This window comes from Anser cygnoides, chromosome 1 (assembly GCF_040182565.1).
Source record: "Anser cygnoides isolate HZ-2024a breed goose chromosome 1, Taihu_goose_T2T_genome, whole genome shotgun sequence".
NCBI lineage: Eukaryota > Metazoa > Chordata > Aves > Anseriformes > Anatidae > Anser > Anser cygnoides.
The window spans coordinates 3199855-3220711 of NC_089873.1; the positions used below are offsets into that span (position 1 = coordinate 3199855).

General features: G+C 46.8%; 1 protein-coding gene across 3 annotated transcripts in view; it reads left to right on the plus strand.

Annotated features, from left to right (window-relative positions):
- The window catches only part of PLXNA4 (plexin A4), a 423946-nt gene that overhangs the window by 364860 nt on the left and 38229 nt on the right, over positions 1-20857 (plus strand). For all 3 annotated transcript variants that reach the window (XM_067001227.1, XM_048062474.2, XM_013185453.3), the window contains 7 exons: positions 1081-1320; positions 2140-2286; positions 7563-7797; positions 8209-8351; positions 11386-11654; positions 15338-15404; positions 17241-17387. In XM_067001227.1, the coding sequence (XP_066857328.1) occupies positions 1081-1320; positions 2140-2286; positions 7563-7797; positions 8209-8351; positions 11386-11654; positions 15338-15404; positions 17241-17387 (1248 nt within the window). The remainder of the gene's footprint in view (positions 1-1080; positions 1321-2139; positions 2287-7562; positions 7798-8208; positions 8352-11385; positions 11655-15337; positions 15405-17240; positions 17388-20857) is intronic.

Here is a 20857-nt window from a genome sequence, read left to right on the forward strand (position 1 = left end):
TGTAAATCTCAGTGGGCAATCTTCCAGGCCCTCATGAACTATGGGAAAACCCCGGTCCACTTCATTATGTATGTATGTAGGTATGCTTTGGTAATGTGTCGTGTTTCTGGGCACAGCACGGCCAAACATTTCTCAAGCTTGCTGCAGAATTAGAAGCCTGCACGACTTCATCACATTCTTCCTGCAGACTCCAGCTCTTGCATGACACAATAGAGTCAAACAATTATGCCATTGTGCACTTGATGAAGCCTATTCATCATCTTACAAGTGCTCGTGACGAACTACCCACCAGTTTTGTATCGGGAAGTGCTCTTTCGGTGCTCAGAGCCTGGTAGTGCCTGGCGAGACCAGGATGCACAGTGCTAGGAACCATGTCATAGAAAGGTGAAAGCTCAGATCCTGAAAATCAACCAGATGTAATTTCTAGGGGCTTAAAATGGGAGTCAGGGATAATAGCCTTTCACAATCTGCTACCCCTTTGTCAGATACACAAAAAAGTAGGTTTTAGTAGTCAGGTTTGGAACTGGACTTCAATGTGTCCTGAAAGTTACCTCATCGTCTTCTCCACTCCAGCTTGGTGGGCATCATTTCATGTAGCTGGCTGTGCAAACAGGAATATCCTGGACACAAATGAGCATGCACTGCACATATATTTGTGGAATGATCTTTAGATGTGAGAGTTAACTGCAGGATGGTTGTGGGGCTTTGATGAGCTTCCACTGTCCAAAAAAGAAAAAAAGAAAAAAGAAAAAAAAAAGAACTTCTTATTTCTAGAAGGAAAGAAAACCTGGCAACCCCAGAGGCTGAACTCCCTCAGAGCAGAGGCACAGGATGACCAGTTGCAATACAAACTGTTCTACACGCCAGTCCCAGCAAATCTTCCCTAATCCTTCCCTTGATTGCCTGATGGGTTTGGGGCCTGCTTTGAAGCAGCAAAGCACCAGTTTGCCTCTTGATAACCAAGGAGGTCTGCTCCTCAGTGTCCTCTGCTAGGCTAGCATTTCCTTGGGAGGTATCAGCCCACGAGCAGAGCTGGAGGCATTTCCATAAACTCTCCCTGTGTTGGATTTCTCTCCCCAGAACTGCGAGGTGCAGAACAGCACGGAGATGACCTGCCAGGCGCCAGCACTGGCTGTTGACCCCAATCACCAGTCTGAGCTAGCTGAGCGTCCAGAGGAGTTTGGCTTCATTCTCGACAATGTGCAGTCCCTGCTGATCCTCAACAAAACCAACTTCACCTACTACCCAAACCCAGTCTTTGAGGTTTTCAATCCCTCTGGGATCCTGGAGCTGAAGCCAGGAAGTCCAATCATACTGAAGGTGAGATGGGGACCAAGGACGGGATGAGGATGGTCAGACACATGCTGCCTGTGGTCCTTCTGTGTCCGCTAGCACCCCACTAATCACAGTGGCATCCCCAGAGATTTCCTCCACTCTTTGCACCCATCCTATTGCATCACATCAGAGTCACCATCAGCAAACACTGCACCAATCACTGCTCAGCTTCTTCAATACCCAAAACTACAAAATATAAATCCCTGCTGTAGCTAAACGTGGGCCACCTAAATTTGCAACCGCTGTTGTTTGCCAGGGAAGAAAATTTTCAACCACTGTGGCAGGGCTGGCCGTTAAATACCCAAACCTATTTCTTTCTTGGGTTTTAGAGACCTTCCTCTCACTCCTGGACAAATCCCACAGCAGTCTTCTGTCATTTTTGTAATCTGGGCAGCTACACAAAGAAGGAATTTTATGCTTGAACATTTCCATATCAGCACTGGTATGTGGCACATACACAAAGAAATATTTGTGCATGCAGAATACCTGCTTGCACATTTGGAAATATGTTTCAGTATAGCCTGAATGTTTTCTGAGGGCCTGTTTGTTCAAGACTTGTAGGCAATGCTTTAGTTCCAGAGACAGAAACAGGACAAGCTGTTTTGACTGATGACAGTCTATCCATCCCTATTGTCTTCTGTAGGTTTTTTTAAGTGTTTTTTTCTTGCTAAGTTAGTGAACGGTGAAGCTTGAATGTTGAGTGCAATGTTAACACTTGTGTAACAGAAGCAAACCAAAATTGGAAGGAAAACTCTTTTCTGACATGTTTTTTTTTTGGGGGGGGTGACCCTCTTTTCTGTCCAGGGCAAGAACCTGATCCCACCAGTGGCAGGAGGGAATGCCAAGCTGAACTACACTGTTCTGGTTGGTGAGAAGCCCTGTGTGGTGACCGTATCAGATGTGCAGCTGCTGTGTGAGTCCCCAAACCTCATTGGACGGCACAAGGTGATGGTAAGTGATGCCTGAAACTCAGCTTTTCTTCCCTGGGTGAGCTGGGAGGGCACAAAAATGCTGAGGAGCTGGCAGAGATCTCCTAGGGGTTTGCATCACCATTTACCTTATGTAGAGCCTACAAATATCAGAGTCTCCTCTTGACGTAATATCCCCATCAATCCTAGAAAGGCAACTTGGAGATCTTTAAGGACAGTGAGGGACTTTTTGTAATCAAAACTTTAGGAAAGTTTTCTTTTCTTCTTTCTTCATACAGCCGGTAAGAATCCCAGATGCTCGTGTGAGTTCATACATGTAACATATTCCCTACACAACGTACTTTGTTAAATTCATCACAGTCCCCAGCAACTACCAGCATGTTGGTGGCTAAAATTTGTCTTAATATAGGAGAAAAGAACATGCAGGATATGGACTGTAGTGTGACTTTGAGATTTTGACATCTATACAACTTAGTGTAATCTTGCATATCCTTCCTGGAACCTATGAAAAATGAACCCAGTGATTACATCAGAGGGAGCTTCCTCCTCTATTCTCTGATTTATTCACTCCTTTACTTGCCTCTCAGCAATTTGCATGCCTCAGTGCTGTTGCCCGATAAACAGCACATCAGCAAACTCATCTGAGTCGTACGGAGCTGTGGGTGGAAACACAACAAAGACTAATAACTGACATCAGACATGTGGATGATCAATGTTTTTCGTTGCCTGGGATCAACTTTTTTTCCACCTCTCTGTTGCCCTCCCAAATCTGTCATGTATTTGTTTAATTTGATGCAGTGAGATTTGTAGAATTTGAGGGAGACGCACCACATGGCTCTTAAAAAGAATAAATAAAATGAAAGAATTTTCTGCAGTCTTTTAGAGAATAGAGAGTTTATGGTGACCATCCTTGGTCCCAATTGTGACTGCTGCTGGGAGACCTCACACTGGCTACTTAACTTCTCTGTGCTGAAGTTTATCATCTGGAAAATAGAGGTAATAATCCTTTTTCAGCCATGCAAATATGCTGTGGCTCTCAATTCATTGTAAAGCACATAAAGACACTCCAAGAGGAGCAATAATGAAGTGGGAGATTTTCTCTGTGTGAATACCAAAGCTTTTGAACACAGCAATATATGTTCCCTGTCATTTTCATGAATATAATTAAACATATGGTTAGTCAGAGATGGACAAAAACAGCCCTGGAGAGACAGAGCTCAAAGTCAGGTGAGCAATAGTCAACCCCTGGGGATCAGGGAGGATGAACATCTGGCCGGGCCTTTCTAATTGGAAAGTCTCCCCTGTTCCTGCAGCTTGGGACAGCTTAAGTGAAGAAAACAACCCCTTTCTGAGAATGCTGATCAAACAAGAGATTCTGCTGGAAATGTGGGAAGATGATCCCATTGAAGCCTTTTAATGAGCATCACTTTTAGGAGCGAGTTACAGATTTCTATGTCAAAAGCCAACACTGGGACAAACCTTTGACAGTGTCTGGGCTGGGAATCAAACAGGGAAGGTCACCTCTGATCGAGGCCAGTGCTCAAGGATGGACTTTGCACCTGGAAGTTACCAGGGGGACAGCTGGGCTGGGAAATGCCCCTTCAGCATGGCACAGCAGCTCTGTTGCCCACGTCTCCCATGAATGTCACTCTGAGGGTCAGGACAATTGACAGGTAGCTCTCCCAGGTCCTTCTGCTTCTGCCGATGACTACCTGTGCAACTTTGAGAAAACTGCTGCACAAACCCTTTCCTGCAAATGGAAATGGCCTGGATCTGAGAGGAGACCATGGGCTGAATTAACCAGTGTAACGCTGTGATTATTTCAAAGGGAAGGAACGGTGACAGTGCCACATGTTGATGTCAAGATGGTTTTGCTCTAGTTAAGCTATCTTTTATAGAATAACTGAGTTAAATACTTGAAAAAATATGAAAGAACAACAAGGCTAGAGCAATGGTTTATAAGGACAGAATAAGATCTGGAGGCAAGCTCTTTTCCAAGTAAGAGAAATAGAAATAAGGAAGATTCATGTGTAACCATGGTAGAGAAGGTCTGCAATGAAGAGGTGGAGTACACTCGAAGGGATGCTGGTATTCTGTGTATTCATTTACATGTGGAAAATTACCCTGGCATCTTTGTATGGAGAGATGGTCAAATTTAGCAATTGAAATTCAGGGCACAATTCATATTATCCTAAGGCAAACATTTATATTTTGCCAGGGCAAACTTGCACTAGGAAAGACACTACCCACAGTCAAGTTTTACAGAACAGGACCTAAGAAAATCTCTCTTGAACCATTACAAGTTATCCCTAAAACTTTGCTGGAGAAAATTGGGCTCTGCCATAGTGCCATGTGGAGCAAATGCCATATTAATAGACCTAACAAGTGCCAAGCTGTTGGTTGGCGATATGGAATTCAGTTGTCTGGGAGGTGTTACTAGCTTCCTTGGAAAACACTCGGGGCCCAAGAAATAAAGTAGGGCCATATCTGTCTATTTTATTATTTTCATTTAAGCGCTCACAAATAGCACTGCAAACTTGCAGGCTTTCTTCTCCAAGAGACAGATTCCATTAGATCCCAGCAGTTTGATTTGTGGACTGTGAGGCTTTTCCAGTGTTGAAAACATCTTTAGAGAGGAACTTTGCTAGACGCCTCCCTCTAGGAGTCCAAATTCTCTTATAGCTAATAGAGAGAAATGGGAACTTGTGCTGAATAAAGCGTCTCATCCTAATGTCAAAGCAGGTGTCAAAAGCAGCTGGCATGAATCACACGCTAAAAGTGCCTTTTCTCTGTGTTGACTCTAAAAGCATGCTGTAATGTCCAACTCAGATGTGCATGTCAAAAGTTTGGTGAGAGGAATCCCACCCACAGAGCCAGGCTGTTCGGTGGGCTTTGAGGACAGACTTGCATTGGGGACAGGAATTTGATTGTTTGACTCTAGTCTGAAACTCCATCAATGGACTCATTTCACTGCCAGGCCCAGACGAAAAGGACCACTGTAGGAAGCAGAAAATGAAATATAATGACTCAGTTTATTGATCCACCGTGACAGGAAGGAAATTGTGCAAACTGGTGAGCCAATTTTGTTGTCATCTTGGAAGGATTTGGGACACTGCTCTAGGTCAAACGGCAATAGTTTTGAGTGAGTAGATTAGCTTTTGACTTTGGAAGCTTGTCTTCTCAGCTGAGCTTGCCACATGCCAACACCAAAACTCTACGTTTGCAGGCTTTCTGAAGTGGAGTTGAGCCTTATATCTTGGAATAGACAGGAAAACTATGGACTGATGATTCTTCGACTTACTAGGTTGTTCCTTGGCCACTGAAGATGCTCTACAAATCATCAATAACGTGCTACAATAGGGTCATCAAACTCTGTTGCCTGGTCAGATGAGTTTGGATTTGGTTTAGTTGCTCACTGTGGACACTGTTATCTTTCTAGAGCCCATCTCCAAATGTTTAGGGGTATTCAGGGCGTAAGAGGACCTTGTGGATGGAAATGATGTATTTCCAGGTATTCACCTCTGTCCTGTGCGAGACATAAGGGTTCCAGCTAAGTGGTTTTGACCAGGACCAACTGTGGAACAGCCTACAGCTGGTGTTAGAGCAAAACAGGCATCTTCTGAGTGGTTGTAACGTGGCTCCATAAATCATTTCTAGATGATGGAGACACAACATTCATGTCCCCAGCAAGGGCTGTGGTGGTGAGGAGTGAGAGCAGCTTGGAAGATTTGCATTAATTCATAACTCTTTGCTTCATTTTTTTTTTTCTGCTGGCTGCAACCTCTTGAAACCTAGGGAAGAAATCTGAGTAAGTGCCTGAGCTGAGGCATGGAAAGTTTGGGATTAACACATATGCATGCAGGCTGGAAACAGACTGATTAACTGAGAGCCGGTGGGATGTAGGGCAAGACTGGGCACTAGGCTGAGATGAAGGCTGTTTGCACTGACTGCTAGGGGAGCTGAGAAGGAGACAAAGAGCTCCTCATAAAGGAGATAGGTAAAGGTTCAATTGCATATGTCAGGGGTCCCACTTACAGTGGGAGGGGGAAGCATGTAGCCCTGGGTCTTGCCTGGCAGACAGATTTTTCACTTTGTGAAGGACCAGCTTTTTTTCTTCAGGACAAACCTTGGCAGGGATGAAGTGATGGGGTGCACCATTTCACGATTCTTCAAGCTCTTTGCATGGCATCTTCCTAGGTTTATGCTGAGCCACAGCCAGTGTTCCCCTACCACAGCCCAGTCCTAGAAGCCTTCCTTTTATATCTCAGACTAGTCAGCAGTGCTTTTCCCCCTGCCACTCAAACTTGTCCTGTTTTACAGATAGTCTTGAACAGCTTTGTAGTAGCCTTGAACAAATGGCACCCTGTGGGATTGCTGTTGGGATTGGTGTTCATGTTGGGTAAATGGGCTCCCATCAGACTTTCTTCAGCAGAGTGTTTAGTCGGGCATGCAACAGTACCGCTTGCGGGGTTTCTTTCTGGCTATTAAAAGCAAAGTTTAACACAGAAACATGTCCCAGAGGCCTGAGGACCTCTGAGAGTGCAGGGAGAACAGAATGCTCTGTTTGGCTCCCTGTCCCCTGGTGAGCATGTGAAGTCCATTAGCCAATGTGACCAAGCAGAACATGTGGCTAAGAGAAGGGCTGTAAAGAGGATGGGCCAGGCTCTGTGGGCTTTTTTTTTTTTTTTTTCCCTATTTGAGTGGTTTCCTATTCGAGTGGTTTCCAGATACTTTTTTCTCAACTTGATGAGTCAAAAGCAAATTGTGACTGTAATTTCGGCATACCCAATGCTCTGGCCTCTCCTGTGCCAGCTGTCTGGGTCAAAGGTCTCTGGTTCCATAATGAAGTTAGCACCCGTCAGTCCATAACTAAGAGCGATGCGTCATGCATGCGTTCTCAGACTAACTGACATCAAGGCAGTGCAACACAGCTTAGCTGTTCAGGACATAGGATGGAAAACCCTAAATGAACCCTGAATTGATGTGTAGCCAGGGCATTGGGCATGGTGAGGTTTGTCTCACACAAGACATGGTAAGATATTTCTCACCCGAGAGTTCTTTGCTGTTTTGGTCTATGGTGACACTACCAACAGAGCTGCTTCTACATGACATTTCAGATGGTTTTAGCTTTTCTATACCTGAATACTTCATGCCCTGTTTAATTTGAGAGGTCATGATTCATGTGCTATCATGGGAGCTTGACTTGCATAGCAGCTGTAGTTGTGGTGATGGTGGAGTTCCTCCCTGTTCCTGCTTGTATGGGATTTTCAACACAACTTTCTCCTGCCTTCCCTCTAGGCTCGTGTAGGAGGGATGGAGTTCTCCCCGGGGATGGTCTACATCTCTCCAGACAGCCCCCTCAGCTTGCCAGCTATCGTCAGCATCGCGGTGGCTGGTGGTCTGCTCATCATCTTCATCGTGGCTGTGCTGATTGCCTACAAGCGCAAGTCCCGAGAAAGTGACTTGACCCTCAAGCGTCTGCAGATGCAGATGGACAACCTGGAGTCCAGGGTGGCACTGGAGTGCAAAGAAGGTATGATGGGGAAAGAAGGTATGATGTGGGAGAAGACTCCCACAGTGTCAGGAGACAAGGATCCAGCCACAAAGCTTTGAGCCAAAATATCACCAAGAAATGGGAGTTGTGGGGTTGGCTTGAGCCTAGATCTAATCTGACTTTGCCCATTTTACCCAAATCCTTTATTCCTCCACCTTGTCTTACCTGCACTGGCTAACTCAGTGTCCAGAAGGAGCCTTGGCATATGGTCCTGAGGAAAGGTTATGTGGTGGGAAGGGTGAGCCGGCTCTTGTCCACCTTCTTCCTCTCCGTCTGTTGCTTCTCCATCTATACCTTAGTCTCATGCACATGGGTCTGAAGGCCTTTTCCATTATGATGAGGGAGAGTTGGACTGTCATTGATGCATGCCTTGTTCCTTTTTTGTGTCAGCCTTTGCGGAGCTGCAGACGGATATTCACGAGCTGACAAGTGACCTGGATGGAGCTGGGATCCCTTTCCTCGATTACCGAACCTACACCATGAGGGTGCTTTTCCCTGGCATTGAAGATCACCCAGTCCTGAGAGACCTGGAGGTATGAAATCAACATCACCAGCTGCCAGCTCCTCTCATGCCCTGAATGCAAAAGATGTGCCAGTGGTGGGGAAATGATGTCTTTCAATGCTGTGTCTTCCCAGGGACAAAATAATACCTCATTAAAAGTCCAGATTGAAAAGGGAGGATGAGTTTTGCTATCTTAGATGTTAAATTCTGTTAGATCACTCATTTACTTAGAAGAGTCCCATACATCTATGTGTGTTAGGTCTGCTTCTTTAAGCTCCTCCTTGGTCTCCATCCTATTGGGGTTTATTTTTCAGACTGTGCAGGGTCCAGAAAAATAGTCCTATAGCAGAGCAGCATATCTGCCTATACCACAGCAGCTTTGACTATTTCTGATTCTACCCAGAGTCCTTTCTTTCTGGCAACACCTTCAGAAATAACCTGTATTCTCTGAAGGAGGTTCACCTTTGCTCTGTGGTTTGCAGTGAGGTCAGAAACCTCCAGGACCAATCCGCCCATAACCTACCCACATCTGCCCCCTTCATCCCAGCTCTCCATACAGCAGTGGTGGGAGGATGGTGAGACACTGCCCAGCTCTGGACAGGATCTGCTCAAGGGATAGCTGGCCCAGAGAAGCGGGTAACACACCACGGCCAAGGCCAGGGAGGTCCTTGGCTGAGCTTTCTGCAAAGTCTTTGGCAAGCTCTGTGCTTCAGAGAGGTTCTGGCATGTGCTGGTGAGATTACTGGAGGCCAAGACTGGGGTGAGTTGGCAGGGAGGAGGAATAGAAGCTGGCGCAGGCAATACCACGCTTGGCTGTCTGTGTAATCAGAGGTTCCTGCTACTCTGCGCTCATGCCCTTCAGGAGAGCCAAACTTCATCAAACTATATGGTGAGAACCATTAAAAAAAATGATCTGGAAGCAATGAGGACTGTTGGGAATGGGTGAGAGGCTGCATTACACATTGGCTATTGTAGAGATTTGCCTTTGGGATGCAGGAAGAGTAGCCTTGAGCTGTTTTCCCTCAGGAAAAGCAGCTCAGCAAATGCAACAAGTGAGCACAAAAGATGAGGGGAGGTGAATTTCTCCCCCGCGTACATACACACATACAAACACTTTCATAATACCCATGGCCAGCTTCAACTTGTATATTCATCAGCCTCAGCCAGCTGACCACAGAATGGCATTTGACCCTGCAGACTTTTTACCATAGATGCTCCCATATGAATATACATGCAGAGAGACACAGAGCCAACGTTTCAATCTGTCACATTTGATCTTCTCTTCCCTTGATTTCATTTTATTTTAAATTATTTTATTGTATTTTTCCCCTTAATCCTCTTTAAACCTTCTGTAGCTCTTTCGATGTCAACATCTTTGGCTACCAACAAACAAGGGAAGGCAGTTTCCATTCTGCTCCTTTCTCTGTAGCACCTAGAAGGAGTTTATATTTATTGGGAAAAGGCCCCAACAGAGATCCTGCAGTGAGCAGGTCTTACTTATTTCCAGCTCATTTGCTAATTAACTGCTTCCAGATGCGCTACAAAATACTTCTCTTGTTATTTTTTTTATTTCTCCATAATAACCTGGGGATAGACAATATTAAATGTTCAAGCAAGTGAGTTAAAAATAATTATTAGCAGGATGGGTGGTAGTGGTTGGTTGGTTGGTTGTCTCAAGCTATTTACTAAGTAATTTATTTGCTGTATGCAAAAAGAGTTAAGATCTCCAATTTCCAGAATAAAAAAGTAATGATTCTTTAAGGGGACTTGCATTACTCGGTTGTTTAAGCATGCCAACTTGTTTTGGATTAAAGTGCCAAAACTGGGAGGTTTCATGAATACATGCCTTAGTAGCATGTGTTTCTCTGAGTTGTGACTTTCCAGCTTCCAGGGAATCTTTCTGAAGGGCTGAAAGAGCTTCAGTGACATGAAGGAATGAGTTTGGAGTTCTCTATTTAGGACCACACCGGTGCAGCAGATAAAGGGATGTAGTATACCCACAGAGTATGGCTTCATTTTGATCCAGAGGCAGAAGAGCAGGAAAGGGTAGTGCCCACTGCAGATTGTGGGATCTAGGCTCCAGTGCTGAGGTTCTAAATTGTTTTATTTTATTAGATAGCTCACTAGCCTCTCACAAATGAGAAATACATCAGAGCCTTACCAACCTCCCTGCCTCTGAACCATCTCACCTACCAAGCCCTAGGGTCCCACCGCAGTAGGACTTCCAAAATAGGTCCCAGCTCTTTTGCCTTCTCACACCTTCTTCTATCAAGTTTTTCAAACCAAGACACATCTCCATGCTCACCACCTCAACTGTATCTCTTCATCTCCTCAAAACATGACTCTTGGAGTTCTTTCTCCCCTCACATTCTTACTACCCCCCCCAGCTCCCTGAAGCAGAACCCCCAAACCTGTGTCCTGGAGTCCCCATGTTGCACCTTCCCTGTACCCAAGCAGCTACTGAAGGACAGCTGATGTGTGGTTACTTGCTGGGATGTGGTGGGAAGGAGACCTAGACAGGTCAGACCAACAGGAGACCTACATAACCTTTCCAGCATTGACTTACACTGTTTTTCTCTGTAAGCAGGTTTCTTGCAGGGATAAAAAGAGGTGTTAGGGGAGGACAGAGTGAGATTTCAGTCTGACTGCAATAAAAAAACAATATGCTGTGGTACAACATCCAGGCATTAGCTATCTCCACTAAATGTTCAGGGATGCAGGGATGGAAAATAATCATCTGGCTGTGGTTAGGAGGTCCCTCTGGCTTCCTAATCTTCAGATGATGTATGGACTCGCTTCCTTTTCACAGGACTATCCTGTAAAGCAGAAGGAAGTGCTTACCTGACTTCTAGATTATTTTTCTTTCTTTTAAATTGTCTTTGCTGTTTGAGGCAGCTTTTACCTTTTCCTGTCTTAGATCTGCCTTCTGCTTGATGTTGAAGTGTACAGTTGGAGGAGATGGAGGGCTGAGGGCAGAGAAGTAGCAATAGGTGTACAGCCCTTTTGGGAATGGCCTGACAGTAGGTAGTGAGGGAAAGGTATAAACTCCTTGTCTTCTCATACAGGTCCCTGGCTACAGGCAGGAACGGGTGGAGAAAGGCCTCAAGCTCTTTGCGCAGCTCATCAACAACAAGGTTTTCCTGCTGTCCTTCATCCGCACGCTGGAGTCCCAGCGCAGCTTCTCCATGCGGGACCGTGGCAATGTGGCCTCGTTGATCATGACAGTGCTGCAGAGCAAGCTGGAGTACGCTACGGATGTCCTCAAGCAGCTCTTGGCTGACCTCATAGACAAAAATCTGGAGAGCAAGAACCACCCCAAGCTGCTTCTCCGGAGGTAAAGATACCTGGGGCTAGACCAAGCTGGGAAGGGCAACCTGTGCCCCACTAACATGAGCATGATAGTCCATTTTGGAGGAAAAGGACAAATTAGCTTGATTTTGTTTTTTTTTGCAGCAGGGTATGAAATCAGGATGGTGTACAGCCACAGCTCACATGGCCCTGTAGGGCTGGCATGAAGCTGTGTACAGGCAGGTGTGAATAAGGCAAGTAGGGCTGAATGAAAGCTGAACTGCTTTCCCTTGCTGGTTTGCTGCTCTCGGGCTTCATTCAAGACTTCCCAGCACAGGGTTCCTTCCCCTAAAAGACATTCCTCTTTCTTCACAGAATCACAGAATCACAGAATCGTCTAGGTTGGAAGAGGCCTCCAAGATCATCTAGTCCAACCTCTGCCCTAACACTAACAAGTCCTACACTAAACCATATCACTAAGGGCTACATCTAAACGTCTTTTAAAGACCTCCAGGGATGGTGACTCAACCACCTCCCTGGGCAGTCCATTCCAGTGCCTAACAACCCTTTCAGTAAAGAAGTTCTTCCTAACATCCAACCTAAACCTCCCCTGGCGCAACTTTAGCCCATTCCCCCTCGTCCTGTCACCAGGCACGTGGGAGAACAGACCAACCCCCACCTCTCTACAGCCTCCTTTAAGGTAACTGTAGAGAGCGATAAGGTCTCCCCTGAGCCTCCTCTTCTCCAGGCTGAACAAGCCCAGCTCCCTCAGCCGCTCCTCGTAAGACTTGTTCTCCAGACCCCTCACCAGCTTCGTTGCCCTTCTCTGGACTCGCTCGAGCACGTCCATGTCCTTCTTGTAGCGAGGGGCCCAAAACTGAACACAGTACTCGAGGTGCGGCCTCACCAGAGCCGAGTACAGGGGGACAATCACCTCCCTAGACCTGCTGGCCACACTGCTTCTTATGCAAGCCAGGATGCTGTTGGCCTTCTTGGCCACCTGGGCACACTGCTGGCTCATATTCAGTCGACTATCAACCAGTACTCCCAGGTCCTTCTCCGTCAGGCAGCTTTCCAACCACTCTTCTCCCAGCCCGTAGCGCTGCTTGGGGTTGTTACGCCCCAGGTGCAGGACCCGGCACTTGGCCTTGTTGAACTTCATGCAGTTAAAAAAAAAACAAAAATCGGCCAGCGCCCGGCTCAGCCTCACCGCGGCCTCCAGGAGGCCCAGGGGCTCGCCCAGCGGCACCCCGGAGCCGCCCAAGAAGCGGCGGGCGTCCTCCGCCGCCTCCTCCGCCTCGCCGTAGCAGCGGCTCCTGCAGAGCTGCCGGCACTGCTCCAACGCCAGCTCGAAGAAGCAGAAAGCCTGAGGCAGGCCGGGGGGTCGTGGCACGTCCTGCCGCGTTGCGCAGCAGGTGGTAGAGGGGGGATGCTGGGGGGGTGGCCGAGGCCACGTAGCCCCCGCAAGGCCACCTCAGCCAGCCCCAGCAGGCCGGTGGCACGCTCGACGTTCCCCCTGGCATCCTCTCCACATTTCCTCCCCTTCCAGCAAGTGTGTCTGTAGATCTCTCTCCATTTCATCCGTAACCAAAAACCAGCCAACAATTAAAGTTTCACGGCTGCACTGTCAATAGATTTTAGTGTGGATTTTCCGGAAAGCTTCATAAGGGCAGCAAGATCCCATGTTTCGTAATCCTTATTTTGGATTTGTGTTCTACTTATATCACAAAGAACAGGCCGTATAATATACTTGGTCTTTAAGGTGAGTAAATAGGCTGTTGCCTTATCTTGCCTGAGATTTGGACTGCCCTGCTGTGCTTCTCGTTTCTGAGTCACCTCAGAACATGTGGACATATGTGGAGTCTTCTTCAGCTGCATCGTGGGATCTCCTGTCTCTTCCTGGGCATTGGCTTTGGGAGATGGTTAAAACCAGAAGGCAGGGCTGAGCAGGACAACAGAAATGGTGTTATAAAGGGCACGAGTCTGGGTTTGTGCTTCCTGGCCAGATCCAAGGTCTAAATGCCAGGGTTGTATGGGAAACCTTGAGTTACAAATCTAGTGCTCTGCGATTAATGTACTTTCCCTGCTTAGGGAAATCAGCCCTTTCTCCTTTTAGGATGACATTCATCCTCTCCTTTCCATGGTCTGAACCGACCCTTCTCATTCAAGCCAGGACCTGAAGTAAAACTAGGGGAAGTCTACTGAATACGGATGGCCTTTGCCACTGCTGAAAGCTGTGTTTGAAGGGCCCTGAGCTGATGACGATGGATGGCTCAGGCAGAGGAGAGGTCTGTGGTGCCTGCTGGGGAGAATTTCTTCTGGCACAGAGCCCACCATGGAGTACAAGCAAAAAAAAAAAAAGAGCAGTAGGCACTTCCTGGCATTCAGGGCAGCAAAGCCAGGGGCAGAGACCAGGCTTCAGTGCCAGTTGACTCCCTGAGTCCTACAGCCTGGCTGGCATCCTCCCCCCAGCTGTCCCCAAGCCTCCTCTCTGTGCTTCTCCTCTGATGCTGGATGGCACTGCCTTCTTCCAGTTGTCCCTTCACTTGATCTTCTCTTTTCTTTTTCCCTTTCTCCATCTCTTTGTCTTCCCTGGTTGTTCATTTGTGTTTTCTCCTGTCTTCTTCTTCCTTTTTTTTTCCCCCTTCTTCCAGCTCTTTTCTAACTGTACTCCTATTTTTTGGAAATGCAATGTGGCCTTTAGAAGGAGAGGCAGTGAACTTCGAAGACACCTCCACTGTGTCAAGCTTTGAAAGCACAAGGAGATGTCAGAGATGACATCCACAGACCCAAAGAGATCAAAGTTGCCTGGGCAACAAAAATTTAACATCCTCTGCGAGGATGATAAAGTGTGGAGAGTGCTGGACTTGAGGTTAATGCCATGATCAATGGGGAACAGTGGCTAGGTGACTGTGACTGAGGGGAATACAAGAAAACAGACTGGTTTGGACAGAGGCAACTCCAGACAGAGACAGAGCAATGATTGCTGTAGGCAGAGGAAATGAGGCCAACTTTATGCGGAAGGACTAGGGAATTTAAAATGCAAGCTGCATCCCTAAGCAAGAACCCTCGGGTGGCCTAGCAAATCCCACTTTTACTCATTCAAGCGAGGACTCTTGTTTTTTTCTTGAGCAAAATCATTGTGTGTTCTGGAGCCAACACAAGCTTATCCTGTGCTCCTGGCGTCCAAACCAAATTAACAAGTCCAAGTTAGTGATTCTGTAGGAAAAGTTCACCCTGAAGACTCAGGATGGATTTTTGCTTGGTTGAGGATAGAGTTCAAGGGCTACAGGAGTAGTTCTGTGAATGTGCCACATTGATACATTGGGGAGTATAATCACTCCCAAATACCAGGGAGATAATCGTTACCAGATAAAAGCCCCTCATATTTGATAGATTTATCCTCCCTGAGCATCTCTGAGAAGGATTCCTAACTTGTCATCTCTCTTTCGTTGATGGACAAACTGCAGAACAGACATGCAAGGACTTCCTTAGTCACAGGAGAATTACTATGGCAGTAAGGACATGCCTGAAGGTTTCCTAAATCCAAAGCTAAAATAGAGACTCTGGGATGTGCTTAATCCTGATGGTGCCATGCCTGACTTTCCAAGGGGCTCAGAGACCTGGGCATTAAGATGCACACTGCCAATCTTTCAACCAGCCCTTTGATATAGCTAACATGACTAACTCATTTCCAATTTGTTTTTTTTTGTCCTGGTCTGATTTTAGGACAGAGTCCGTGGCTGAGAAAATGCTCACCAACTGGTTCACCTTCCTTCTGTACAAGTTCCTTAAGGTAAGAGAAGCTGCAGGCCTGGATGAACAGATGCTTTAATGCATTGGTTCTTGGCAGGGTTTAGTTGGGGTAGCATTGACTTTGCAGGACACTCACCAGCAAAAGAGTGAAATGACCTGCGACACCCTCTGAGCCCTCTCATTACTTCTGGAAGGTCTCTTTTGGGTGATAGGTAATAAAAAAGAGGCTTTCATCCTTCGAGACCACTTTGCTGGGGGGGTGTAGGGATAGGACATGAGGGGGAATGGCTTTAAACTACAAAGGAGAAGGTGTAGATTACATATTAGAAAGAAATTCTTTACTGTGAAGGTAGTGAGGCCCTGGCCCAGGCTGCCCAGAGGAGCTGTGGCTGCCCCATCCCTGGCAGTGCCCAAGGCCAGGCTGGATGGGGCTGGGGGCAGCCTGGGCTGCTGGGAGGTGTCCCTGTCATGGCAGGGGGCTGGAATTAGATTATCGTTAAGGTCCTTTCCAACCCAAACCAGTCTATGATTCTATGATAATTGCTCTTGTACCATACTCAGACCAAGCCTTTTGGAGAGAGGTGACTTTTCACCTTCCTGCCACTCTCAGCACTGTTGCTAGATCTCCCTACACCTCATCTTACACCACTAGGACAGGATAGCCACCCTCTGCTTGGAAATTCAAAGCTTTACAAACCAGTCCCATTCCCCTGAACCTTCCCAAACCCCAGGAACAACCAGTCTGAATGCATGGGGAAGTTTTGAAGGTCCCTGGAAGGTAATTTCAGTGGCTCTAGTATCAGATTCCCACTTGCAGCTGAAAGGAAAGGATACAAGGAGGTGACTTTTTAAAGCACTACTTTTATAATAGTCTTCCCCCCCACTCAGCTACTTGTCTTCTTGCCTTAGCCTGAGTGGTGGCCTGATAAGGGCAAGAGACAGGCACACACTAGCAATATGTTGCTGGCAGATAAGCTAATTAAGTGGGAGACAGGTGTAGGAACTGAGAAAGGGGCCACTTGGCTTCAGATTATTAATTTGTTGTTGCTGGGATTTACACTAGAGGAAAATGACCTCGTTCAGTGAGTTGGGACACAGCACAAGAGGGGAGGGCAAGGTGGGAAGGAGGGGAGGAAGGACAGAGGCATGAAAGAGAAGGGAAGAGAAGAAAGAATAAGGAGGGGTGCATGGACATGAGTGTGCAGAGTGAGGGCAGCAAGAGAGGAGAGGACAGGAAAGGTGTGGGAAGAGTGGACTGGGAGTGAATGAAGGGAATGGGACATGAGGGCAGCAGGTGCTTTATTGGCCCTGCCTGTGGGCTCCTTGTTGCTGTCCTAGCCTGGACCCTACACACCCAACATCACCGATGCAACCACACAGCTCCAGGGGTGCATCTCCCCTGGGTCAGGAGCTGCTCCTGCCCAAGCATCCCTGCTTGCCTCCAGCATGAGAGTGCCCAGGGAGAGTGTGGGCTCTGCCCAGACACCCAGGATGGGGCACCAGTGGTCCTAAACCCTGCCAAGCCCTGCCTCGAGGTCCTCCAGGACCCATCCCACTGCCTGCTCTGGTGCAAAGCTCTGGCCCAGTGGCAGTGACTTGACACCCAAAGGAGAGACAGAGGTGCCTATCATGCCATGAGCTACCCATGGCCAAAAAGTGTGGTTTTGGGGATGGTTCGTTGTTATTTCTTGAGAACTCTGGGCGAACCTGATGGACACATGGGCTGGTGTGGAATCACATGGTAATTCACCCAGTGATTGACTTGTCACTGGGGTGGCAAGCTGCAGCAATCACGGATATGCTATATGGGTTGGGGATCCAGGTTTTCACCTCTGTCCCTCCTGGTTGACCTGGTTGTTAACTCTCATCCCTGCAGGAGTGTGCCGGTGAACCTCTGTTCTCCCTGTTCTGTGCCATCAAGCAGCAGATGGAAAAGGGTCCCATCGACTCAATCACTGGGGAGGCCCGGTACTCGCTGAGTGAGGACAAGCTTATCCGACAGCAGATAGACTACAAGACACTGGTGAGTGCTCTGAGCATGTTCTCCTATGAGCTTGTCCACCTTCTTCTAGAAAAAGGGAATTTTGAGGAAAGAAGTCAGTGAAGGGTATGTTGACCACCTGAACAATTTCTTCTTGCAACCCAGCAGGATAACCCTGATGAGGATCCACTAGTTGCATTCCCTGTCACAACAAAGTTTGTGGCTGAACTCTCAGTTTCCAAAGACAACTGCTTCCAATTTACCTCCACTGTGCCCTATCCCATGCCCAGACCATCTCCAGTTCCCCAAGGACATTGTTTGTTGGGTGAAGAGGTCTGCTCTCACTGCAGGTTAGGCTGACAGTCCTTTGCCATTGACTGGGTTAGGTGAGATCCAGGAGCACTGGAAGACAAATGTGAACCTTGGGTCATGTAAATGCCTGTGAAAGTGTAGACAATAGATATGAACAATTTACTCTGTTCTGGTAGGCAAACCATTTTTTACATCTACCCCTTTTTCTTGGAGTGATGCCCATCCCTCCAACTCCTAAGGTCAAAGGTAGTGGTCTTCCTCCAGCAGAAGCTGGGGTTGTCACTGCAGTTGTCACCACCCTAAGATCTTCAGCAGGAGGACTGTGATGTCCACAGTAGGGTTTCTTCCTCCTCATGCTTGAGACCACCTGGAGGTATTTTCATCCCCCTTCTCTCCATCCTCCCCCTGGGCCCCAGCACCAGTGGCAGAGCTGCCCCGTGCCCAGGCTGGGCATACAATTACAATTTCCTTGACCTTCCTTAGGTCTTAGCTCAGGTGGGCTGAATCTACAAATGTCTGTTTTTCTTCACTGACTACGATCTAGAGCCTAGCTTCAGTTGAATCCAAGTCTAATGAGGGGGTAGACTTCACTCTTAAATGAGACTGCAATTTAATTTCCATTCTAAAAATGGGACTTTCCTATTAAATCACCAGGGCAGTGCTTCTTTTCTATTAGATGTGGTTGTCTGGCAATTTGGAGGCCTGATCTTACATGGAGAGAGTGAGGAAAAGGGAGAAAAATGCAGGCACAGAGTGATCACTTTCACCGAAGGAAATCCCTCCGATCCTTTTAGGCTTGATATAAAGCAGCCAGCAAAGGGTAGTAATTATACATCAGCCTGAACAAAGCTCTCCTCCATTCGCTTTGTGTTGTTTGATGTTAATCAGCTCTCCCTCTTACATCTCAAGAGCAGACAAATATATCCCGATAGGAATCTTAGCAGATTTACAGAGATCAGCTTCGGTGAAGGAGATTAAGAAGAAACAGAATATGAATAAGATCATTCTTTCCTTTCTGTTTCTCCTTATTTCTCTTATAATTTGTTCTTCCCCTACCTTTTTTAAGCAGACATTATTCTGTCATCTTTTGTCAAAAATATATAGTAATGAAATAAAGCAAGAACTGATTCAGTGTTTGTAATATAAGAATTCCCTGAATGTCTCCTGTTCTCTCCCAAGCGCATCTGGTCACCACTATGAGTTCGTAGTGCGTGTAGCTAAAATTCATTGGGTTGTTCATGTTTCATGAGTGCTAGATGGTTGCTGAATTGAGTTAAATCACAAGTCTAGCAACGTGGCACATTGAAACAGTCTGTTTGTTGTCGTTATTCCAGGAAGGCAAGGCCAGGGCTTCTTTGGAAGGGGGTTATTCTATAGTTTTCATTAATCATGACCAAATATTTTAAGGCACGATTTCAAATATGGTTTGAATGAAAAGCAAATCCAAAGAAATTGACTTATCCAAGGAGACAAAAGCAGACAGAGCAATTTCAGACATCTGGAATTACTGATTTTACAATATGCACCTCATTCACTAAATTTAGATTGTTTTGATCTGATTTCTTTCCAGACCAGATAGTTCCAATTTGCTGTGTGCCAGGTCCTATAGTTCTCCAAGGAAGCAATCCTCAGTGGGCTAAGGTCTTTGCACTGCATAGCAATTTGTGTATGTACAAGGGATTTTTCAGTCCAGGGCAATATAAGGTAGTTACGGATGTGATTTGCTAGAATAGATGTGCAGTAGCTAAACAGTAGGTCATCTCCCAGGCTGTATACCTCAGAGAAGCACCCTCTGGTGCTAATGTCTCCACTAACAGTGAGCATCATCTCTGGTCTGTAGTGTTATTAAAAGCCCAGCTAGATTATTGCATCTATGAAAGACGAGAAGTTTTCATCCCTGCTGGCTACCATCTGCCTTTGCCAGAATCCACAATTTTTTAGCCATTCACCAAACCAAAGCCTAGCTGTAAAAACCTCCTCCCTACCGCCACTGCTCCGCTCTCACCGGGAGATGAAAGACTATCCATCTCCTGCATCAGCTTCATTTCTCTTGACACAAATAATGCAGAGGAGCAAAGGCCTCGATGTGTGTCGGAAGCTGTCAAGAGGATTGGATAATTAGTGCTCGGGGGTGGCAGGAGGGAGCTGCCCAATGCATCTTGAGCAATGGCATGCTCAGTGTGGTCCCTGCACACCTCGGTGGCTCCAGCGCTGAGATTCTAATCGGATCATCTCCTCTGACAACATACTCCAGGGTAGATAAATATGTTTTGAGCTGCGTTTGGTTAAGGCCTTTCAGGGAGTTAAGCCACGAACGAGACATCAGAGGGGTTTCTTGTGCTTGGCTTCTCTGGGGGGGTCCTTCTCCTCCTTGCTCTCTGCCAAGACTTGCTGTGTGCTAGCCCCATGGGACCTTACTTAGCCTAATCTAGAAAGGAAAGAAAGATTTCTTTCCCTGGGACAGAAACTGTATTGATATCCTGGTCCCCAGGCAAACCACCCAAACGCTGCAGAGAGCTCAGGACCAGGGTCCCCATGTGACTAATCCTAAACCATGCATTTGTAATTTAAATGTCAGTAATCCACGGCAGAGACCAGGGCTTAGTTGTGCTAAGTATTGCATGTCTATATACACTTAGAGACAGTTCATGGCTGAAAGGGCTGACAGACAAAAAATTAAAGAGCCCAAGGTTGTAGAAGAAGGTCAATAAACACAAACTCAGTGAGATGACATGGCCCAAGGTCATGAAAAGTCGGAGGGAGAGCAGGGCTCAGAGATTACTATTGCGCTTGCTCACAGCCCATATCTTTTCATGTTGACCCCATGACTATCACCGCTGTTTTGCTGCACTGACACAGCATTCAGTGCATGAGTTGCATTCATGTAGACAACTGACCTGAACCCAAGGTGCTTGCATTGGTGCTGAATCACTCCACAGAGTTTGCTCTGACTGGCATCAGCTCAATCTGCTTTAGGTGAGCTCAGATCAATGGCAGAGACTTGCAGAGTAACCTGGTCACTGGAGCCATATGTGACGCCCCCTTGGCACTCTCAAAAGAGCTGGTCTAGCCTCTCATCACCATTTCATTTCCCTACAGACGTGTAGTGGGTGGGGGGCAACTAATAACCTCAACACTGAATGCATTTCAGCAGTGCTTTTTATGTATAGCTCTGTGATCCTTTGAGATGAAAGATGCCA